Source organism: Procambarus clarkii, chromosome 55, assembly GCF_040958095.1.
Source record: "Procambarus clarkii isolate CNS0578487 chromosome 55, FALCON_Pclarkii_2.0, whole genome shotgun sequence".
In the NCBI taxonomy this organism is placed as follows: domain Eukaryota; kingdom Metazoa; phylum Arthropoda; class Malacostraca; order Decapoda; family Cambaridae; genus Procambarus; species Procambarus clarkii.
Window position 1 is genome coordinate 13,964,496 of NC_091204.1, and position 9,515 is coordinate 13,974,010.

The 9,515-nt window shown below is 47.2% G+C and overlaps 1 protein-coding gene across 1 annotated transcript in view; it reads left to right on the forward strand.

Annotated features, from left to right (window-relative positions):
* Positions 1-9,515, forward strand: part of LOC123755964 (serine-rich adhesin for platelets-like) — a 30,768-nt gene that overhangs the window by 3,743 nt on the left and 17,510 nt on the right. The window contains exon 2 of the mRNA XM_045738968.2: positions 8,803-8,965. Coding sequence (XP_045594924.2) covers positions 8,803-8,965 — 163 coding nt within the window. The remainder of the gene's footprint in view (positions 1-8,802; positions 8,966-9,515) is intronic.

Genomic DNA, 9,515 nt, shown 5'->3' on the forward strand with positions numbered 1-9,515 from the left:
TCAAATACACGGGAATGACTGTGCCGGGGACATCCACAATGTCAATGTAAACATTAGGGAAGCGGTCGCTTAGAGTCCGCCGCCGCGTCCCGTCGTTCGCTCAGCGCCGGGGAGGAAATAGTTTTATAAATTATCATTATTAACTTAAAATTTCATCTATTTATATATAAAAAACGAACTTAAATCTGATTTAAGCATTAAGAATTGAAAATTTATCTTTATAGTTTACTGGTCAATAATTGCCCGAGCATAAACCGAGAGGTTATCTTGAGGTTATCTTGAGATGATTTCGGGGCTTTAGTGTCCCCGCGGCCCGGTCCTCGACCAGGCCTCCACCCCCAGGAAGCAGCCCGTGACAGCTGACTAACACCCAGGTACCTATTTTACTGCTAGCTAACAGGGACATAGGGTGAAAGAAACTCTGCCCATTGTTTCTTGCCGGCGCCCGGGATCGAACCCCTATATAAGTAAAGGGACTATAGTACACATAGAAATCACAATAGCGTGATGCATCAAATGAACAAATCCACAAGGGATTTTAACCATGTCGTAGCTCCGTCGATTAAGGCAGCGTCTGGGATCCTCTCGGACGTAGGTTCGAACCCTCGTCACGGCCCTTGTGGATTTGTTTGACTATAGTACAGTTAAGGCGGCTTTGTTTACATTTATTAGTCTCCGTGAGCAGTCTCCGTGGCGCAGTGGTAAGATACTCGCCTGGCGTTTCGCAAGCGCCTTGCCTTGGGTTCGAATCCTGGCCGGGGAGGATTGACCGGGCGCCAATCCTTAACTGTAGCCTCTGTTCACCCAGCAGTGAATGGGTACCTGGTTGTTAAACGATTCGGCGGGGTCGTATTCCGGGGAAATTAGGGTTAAGGACCTGCCCGAAACGCTACGCGTACTAGTGGCTTTACAAGAATGTAAACTCTTGTATTAAAGAGTTTACGAGCTGTGAAGGACTCCGGGGCTCTCAATAACAATAATAACCTTGAGTGTGTACAGTTTCTTAAGTTCGAAAACTGTTTATTAAATATAGGACGATCTACCATGTTGGAGGAAAGATGTACGGGTTTCGTAATTGGACATGTCAATGCTTGATGATAAAGCCTGGTCCTGGGTGCAGTCATGGGGATGAGAAACCTTCATGCAAACTGCACGTATCGCGACGAAGAAGTCTGGAGCCAGATTCACGAAGCAGTTACGCAAGCACTTACGAACCTGTCCATCTTTTCTCAATCTTTGGCGGCTTTGTTTACAATTATTAAATAGTTAATGAGCTCCGAAGCACCAGGAGGCTGTTTATAACAATAACAGTTGATTGGCAATTTTTCACTCTTGTAAACTGTTTAATAAATGTAACCAAAGCCGACAAAGATTGAGGAAAGATGTACACGTTCGTAAGTGCTTGCGTAACTGCTTCGTGAATCTGGCCCCAGGTCCTGCATATCTTTTTAGGATCGTGACGGCTCAGGCTGTAATTATTTTACAGTTTATCAGCTTAGGAAAAAATCGTAACCCAAGGTTACTATTGTTATAGACAGCCTCGTTGTGTTTCCTAGATCACAATCAGGTTAATATATGTAAACTAATCCGCCGTGGTTGAATAAAGATGCACAGGTTTCGGAAGATGGGACTTAAGTGCTTGATGAATCATGTCTTATACACACTTTAGGATTTGAAACCTTAGCTAGTTGTGTGTGTGTACTCACCTAGTTGTGCTTGCGGGGGTTGAGCTCTGCATTTTCGGCCCGCCTCTCAACTGTCAATCAACTGTTACTAATTGCTATTTATTTCACACATACACACACACTGGAATCAGCCAGTGACAGCTGACTAACTCCCAGGTACCTATTTACTGCTAAGTAACAGGAGCATCAGGGTGAAAGAAACTCTGCCCATCGTTTCTCGCCGGCGCCGGGAATCGAACCCGGGCCACAGGATCATGTGTCCAGCGTGTTATCCACACAGCCACCGGCCCCCAGTGTTTGTGTGTGTGTAATTAACTAAGTGTAGTTACAGGATGAGAGCTACACTCGTGGTGTCCCGTCTTCCCAGCACTCTTTGTCGTATAACGCTTTGAAACTACTGACGGTCTTGGCCTCCACCACCTTCTCACCTAACTTCTTCCAACCGTCTACCACTCTATTTGCAAAATAAAATTTTCAAATATTTTTTGGCACTGTTTTCTTAACTTGAATCTGTGTCCTCTTTTTCGCGAAGTTACTGGTTTCAGAATTTCCGCTTTGTCAATTTGATATATTCTTGTTGGTATTTTGTAAGTGGTGATCATATCACCTCTCTTTCTTCCATTTTCTAGTTTTGCAATGTTTAACGCCTCTAGTCTCCCCTCGTAACTCTTGTTTTGAGTTCCAGAAGCCATGTTGTAGCATGCCGCTGACCTTTTCCAGTTTATGTATGTGCTTCTTGAGATTTGGGCACCATAGAACTGCTGCACACAATACCTAGTTAAACACAAGACAAAGTTAGAGAAGATTTTGAGGTATGCCACCAGACTAGTCCCAGAACTGAGAGGTATGAGTTACGAGGAAAGGCTACAGGAGCTAAACCTCACGTTCCTGGAAGACAGAAGAGTAAGGGAAGACATGATCGTCACCTACAAAATTCTCAGAGGAATTGACAGGGCGGAAAAAGACAAACTATTTTGCACGGGTGGGACACGAACACAGGTGGAAACTGAGTACCCAAATGAGCCACAGAGACATTATAAATAATTTGGTTCAGTGTCAGAGTGGTTGACAAATGGAATGCATTAGGCAGTGATGTGGTGGAGGCTGACTCCATACACAGTTTCAAATGTAGATATGATAGAGCCCAGTAGGCTCAGGAACCTGTACACCAGTTGATTGACGGTTGAGAGGCGGGTTTTGTTGTATTGTTAGTGATAATATTGTTGTCAGTGATTGGTATTGATGTTGTCAGTGATTGGTATTGATGTTGTCAGTGATTGGTATTGATGTTGTCAGTGATTGGTATTGATGTTGTCAGTGATTGGTATTGTTGTTGTCAGTGATTGGTATTGATGTTGTCAGTGATTGGTATTGTTGTTGTCAGTTATTGGTATTGTTGTTGTCAGTGATTGGTATTGTTGTTGTCAGTGATTGGTATTGTTGTTGTCAGTGATTGGTATTGTTGTTGTCAGTGATTGGTATTGTTGTTGTCAGTGATTGGTATTGATGTTGTCAGTGATTGGTATTGTTGTTGTCAGTGATTGGTATTGATGTTGTCAGTGATTGGTATTGATGTTGTCAGTGATTGGTATTGTTGTCAGTGATTAGTACTCTTATTTTTGTTTAATTGTTCACTTTAACAAGTCATAATGAAATTAATAAACTGGCCGAGTTGAACATTGTGGCCTTATTAAGGAAGCAAATGTGTTTGTTCTTCCTCCCTCCATCTTTCTTTCCCTCCCTCCTTCTCTCCTTCCCTCCCTCCCTCCCTCCCTCCCTCCCTCTCTCCTTATCTCTCCCTCCACCTCATTCAACCCTCTCCCCCCATCTCTCCCCTATCTCTCTTACTAATTCCCTTCATTCCTCTGTCTTCTCCTCTTGCTTCCTTTCTCTTTTTACTTCCCTCCCTTTCTATCTTCCTCCCGCAATCCATCTTATTCTTCCCTTCTAAAACCCTCCTTCTCTCCTATCCTATCTCCTCTGTTTACTTCCTCTACTATTCTATCCCATCTATTCGCCCATCTATAAATTCCTCTGTTCCATCGTACCTACACCCACTCTTTATCTGCTTTCTATTCTTTTCCCGTTTTCTTCCTCTTTCTCCTTTCACTCTCCATCCGCGCCTCTATCCCTCCTATCCGCCTCCCATCCCTCTGCCTCTCTTCATCTCGCCTTCAATATATGCCCCCCCCCCCCTTTCCTGTGTGCTCAAAAACCACCGTAGGCCTATATGGAAATAGGCCAGATGACAATGAAATTCATAAAATGGAGTCTGGGAATAGGGGATAGGGGGGAATGGGGCGGTGGGGAGGGGATGGTGGAGTTTGAGGGTGAGGGAGGATATAGGTGATGCTGGAGAGGATAGTGTGGGAGGGGGAGAGTGAGGATAGTAGTAAGGATAGTGTATGTAAGTGCAGTGGATAGTGTGGATTGGTTAGTGAATAGAGGGGGAAGTGATTAGGGTAATGATGGGTAAGAGGGAAGCAATAGAAGGATGGTGAGGTAGGAGAATGAGGGGAGGGGGGGGGGAAGAGGAGGGGGGTATTATAACACACATGATCGCTGCTCAACAAAGAGGAAGGCCTTAAGGTCTGGACCGGTCACTCTACACGCACCTTCGCCCTCATGGACCTCACTACACTCTGAATCCTTCTTAACCGGACCAGTGAGGGGGGGGGGATGTGCTGAACTTGTTCGGATAGCTTGTGGATGACAGAACGACCATGCGGGCTATCTTGAGGTTATCTTGAGATGATTTCGGGGCTTTAGTGTCCCGCGGCCCGGTCCTCGACCAGGCCTCCACCCCCAGGAAGCAGCCCGTGACAGCTAACACTCAGTTACCTATTTTACTGCTAGGTAACAGGCGCATAGGGTGAAAGACACTCTGCCCATTGTTTCTCGCCGGCGACCGGGATCGAACCCGGGATCACAGGATCACAAGTCTAGTGTGCTGTCCGCTCGGCCGACCAGCCATCCTCTGCCTATTTAGACAAGTCTGCGTTGTCGTCCAGAGAGGTAACGCTAGTTACAGTCTTGCTCCTGTGCCAGGTAAGTCCACTTCGGGCTCTCCATAGCCCGTGCTACTTGCCCCGCTCCTGTGCCAGGTAAGTCCACTACGGGCTCTCCATAGCCCGTGCTACTTGCCCCGCTCCTGTGCCAGGTAAGTTCACTACGGGCTCACCATAGCCCGTGCTACTTGCCCCGCTCCTGTGCCAGGTAAGTCCACTACGGGCTCACCATAGCCCGTGCTACTTGCCCCGCTCTTGTGCCAGGTAAGTCCACTACGGGCTCACCATAGCCCGTGCTACTTGCCCCGCTCCTGTGCCCGGTAAGTCCACTACGGGCTCACCATAGCCCGTGCTACTTGCCCCGCTCCTGTGCCCGGTAAGTCCACTACGGGCTCACCATAGCCCGTGCTACTTGCCCCGCTCCTGTGCCCGGTAAGTCCACTACGGGCTCACCATAGCCCGTGCTACTTGGAACTTTTGTTCCCAGCAGCTGAATCTTAAACAACAACAACGTCGTCAGGAATTGTAACCTGCTTCAACTACCTTTGGGTTATCTTGAAGCAGGTTACAATTCCGGACGACATTGTTGTTGTTCCAGATTCAGCTACTGATTCAGATTCAGATTCAGCTAGGGGCATTTACACGTGGAAAATAGTAGAGGGGCTGGTCCCAAACCTGCACACAGAACTAACATCACATGAGACCAGAAGACATGGCAGGATGTGCAGAATACCCCCGTTGAAAAGCAGAGGTGCAACTGGTACTCTGAGAGAGAACTCTATCAACATCAGAGGCCCGAGACTGTTCAACACGCTTCCACTACACATAAGGGACATAACTGGCCGACCCCTCACAGTGATCAAGAGAGAACTGGATAAGCACCTCCAAAGGATACCTGATCAACCAGGCTGTGACTCATACGTCAGGCTGCGAGCAGCCGCGTCCAACAGCCTGGTTGATCAGTCCAGCAACCAGGAGGCATGGTCGACGACTGGGCCGCGGGGACGCTAAGCCCCGGAAGAACCTCAAGGTAACCTCAAGGTAAGGTACTGGGAACAAAAGTTCCAAGTAGCACGGGCTATGGTGAGCCCGTGGTGGACTTACCTGGCACAGGAGCGGGGCAAGTAGCACGGGCTATGGTGAGCCCGTGGTGGACTTACCTGGCACAGGAGCGGGGCAAGTAGCACGGGCTATGGTGAGCCCGTAGTGGACTTACCTGGCACAGGAGCGGGGCAAGTAGCACGGGCTATGGTGAGCCCGTAGTGGACTTACTAGGACAGGTTGGACTGTCCTAACCAAGAGGACCTTCTTGAGCTGCCGAGTCGTAAGCCAGCCAAGACCATCGTGGACTGTGCCTGGACCTACCCACAACAATCTGGACCACCTGGACTCTTCAGCAGCTGTACAATGAAGCTTTTGAAAGCATTATATTCGTCTTTTAAATAGGACCTCGATTATCTTTATTTTCTGAATATCTTACAACGACAAAAGTTCACTAAAACAGCCGTAATGAAAATACTGATTATAACCAAGGACCAATTATAACCAAGGACAAATTATAACCAATTATAACCAAGGACTGATTATAACCAATTATTAGGGGGGAAAGCGCCAAGCCATTACGACTATATAGCACTGGGAAGGGGTCAGGATAAGGATAGGGGATGGGACGGAGGGAAAGGAATGGTACAAAGGATAAAAAAAAAGCGACAACGTCGACGATAACAGCAAAAATATTAATAATTAAAAAAAAATCGATAACAGATCGATTCCACTTCTCGACGACTGATTGGGAGTTTTTGATGAAGGAAAACACGCGAAACGCCTAAGGTTTATTGATCATAGGCCTATACCCAGCTGATAACCCCTCCTCCCCCCCCCCTCCCGTACCCCCACCAACCTCTCCTACCCCCCCCTCCCCCCTAACCTTCCTAGGCCTATGCCGCAAGGGATAATGGGCTGTCTGGCCCCCCTGGCATAAAGGTGGCATTGACATGACAGGGCAGCAATGAGATGCGCTTGTCACAGCACCCACCTCTTGATATGACAGCCAATCATAAATATCTCAATGCACAAAAGGAAATTGGAAATTCCTCTTGGCGTAAAAAAAGAGGACAAAAAAAACGAAGAGAAATCGTCAATATATGAATTTTTCGGAAAATATCGTTTATTTTTTTTCATATTACTCCCAGGTCAGAAAAAAATGGTAGGCCTATGGTATGAAGGCGCTGGTAGGAGGCCATACAAACTAGATCCATAATTAGGCCTATAGAGGATAGATCATGAGGAGAGATAGGGTTGTGTTGTCATTTATACATCAATAGACCTAATTATGAACCCACTGTCATGTTGATGATTGGGGATGGGGGGAGGGGGTGGGGGGGTAGGGGGTGTGGGGGGGTGTTGGCAGTAGGGGCATATAGTGTATGGGGGGGAGGGGGTGGGGGGGTGTTGGCAGTAGGGGCATATAGTGTATGGGGGGGGGGAGGGGGTTTGGTCGTGTACAGTGAAGGTTTGGTCGTGTACAGTGAGGGGTTGAGAGCTTCAGGTCTGATCAGTTATCTTGAGATGGATTCGGGGCTTAGCGTCCCCGCGGCCCGGTCCTCGACCGGGCCTCCTTTCTGTTACACACCACCAGGAAGCAGCCCGTAGCAGCTGTCTAACTCCCAGGTACCTATTTACTGTTAGGTAAACAGGCGCATCAGGGTGAAAGAAACTCTGCCCATTTGTTTCCGACTCCACCGGGGATCGAACCCGAAACCTCAGGACAACGAATCCGAAGCGCTGTCCACTCAGCTGTCAGGCCCGGGTTGGAGATGGTCTTGAACTAGGAGGGAGGAAGGAAGGTTGTTCAGAACAGCCTGGTTGACCAGTCCAGCCACCAGGATGCCTGGTCGACGACCGGGCCGCGTTGACCGCTAAACCCCGGAAACACTCCAAGGTAGCTCCAAGATACGGTACGGGGGGGGTATGGTGGTGTCGGAGGCATGCTAGGCGGCTCAGTAGGCCTAGGCTGGGACTACTAGAGTTCAGTTGTCTGTCAGAACAAGCCTGGAACTGACGGGTAATACGCTATTTGCATATCAAAGGTCGATAAAGGGTCAAATGGACGGGACAATTAGTTTCACATAATTCCGGCAAACATGCTTTGACGTTTGTGGGCCTGTCCCCCTCTATGAATATTTTATCATCGGAAGGGGGGGGGGCAGGTGTTGAATTGTGGGGGGGGCCAGGTGTTGAATTGTGGGGGGGGGGGGCCAGGTGTTGAATTGGGGGGGGGGGGGGCAGGTGTTGAATTGTGGTGCTCGTATGTTGATCTGATGAATGTACATGTTTATTCACGTAGCTGCATTTCCCGGGTTGAACTCCAACTCCAAAGCCCGCCTCATAATTTGTTTAGTCGATTAAATTCAAATTCAAATTTTTATTCAGGAAAAGTACATTCATAGATGATTTACAAAATGTTGGATTTTTAGATGGAGCTAGTACATACAATACCTAAATCCACTAATACGCATAGCGGTTTGGGCAAGCGTATAGGCATAGCGTTTCATTAGCGTATTCGTATTCGCAAGCGTATACTTATTCACAAGCGTATTCGGGCATAGCGTTTCATTAGCATATTCATATTCGCAAGCGTATTCAGTCTTAGCGTTTCATTAGCGTATTCGTATTCGCAAGCATATTCGTATTCGCAAGCATATTCGTATTCGCAAGCATATTCGTATTCGCAAGCATATTCGTATTCGCAAGCGTATTCGGGCATAGCGTTTCATTAGCATATTCATATTCGCAAGCGTATTCAGTCATAGCGTTTCATTAGCGTATTCGTATTCGCAAGCATATTCGTATTCGCAAGCGTATTCGTATTCACAAGCATATTCGTATTCGCAAGCATATTCGGGCATAGAGTTTCATTAGCATATTCGTATTCGCAAGCGTATTCGTATTCGCAAGCATATTCGTATTCGCAAGCGTATTTGTATTCGCAAGCGTATTCGTATTCGCAAGCGTATTCGAATTCGCAAGCGTATTCGTATTCACAAGCATATTCGTATTCGCAAGCATATTCGGGCATAGAGTTTCATTAGCATATTCGTATTCGCAAGCGTATTCGTATTCGCAAACGTATTCGTATTCGCAAGCGTATTCGTATTCGCAAGCGTATTCGTATTCGCAAGCGTATTCGTATTCGCAAGCGTATTCGTATTCACAAGCGTATTCGTATTCACAAACGTATTCGTATTCACAAGCGTATTCGTATTCACAAGCGTATTCGGGCATAGCGTTTCATTAGCGTAGTAAATTAGCGTAGTGTAGTTGAGGGGCCAGAGGGCTAACAACACTACAAACCAGTCTAAACAGATCGGATCTCACAACCTATTACCCCAGGTTGCAATCCTTTTGACCATGTCGTGGTCTAGTCAAGAGCATGTGCTTGGGAACACCCTGCGTGTAGGTTCGAATCCTCATCCCGGCTGCTACGGATATTGTCACTGATGCAGTCACGTTAGTGTGATTACTCTCTGTGTATGGAGCGGATCTCATTTAAACTTTTAAAATACTGAACAATTTTGAGGATGTTGAACCCGACAACTTAAAAAAAATAGATGTAACACAAACAAGGAGAACCGGTTTTCAAGCCCAACATCTTGAGGTTATCTTGAGATGATTTCGGGGGCTTTAGTGTCCCCGCGGCCCGGTCCTCGACCAGGCCTCCACCCCCCAGGAAGCAGCCCGTGACAGCTGACTAACACCCAGGTACCTATTTTACTGCTAGGTAACAGGGGCATAGGGTGAAAGAAACTCTGCCCCATTGTTT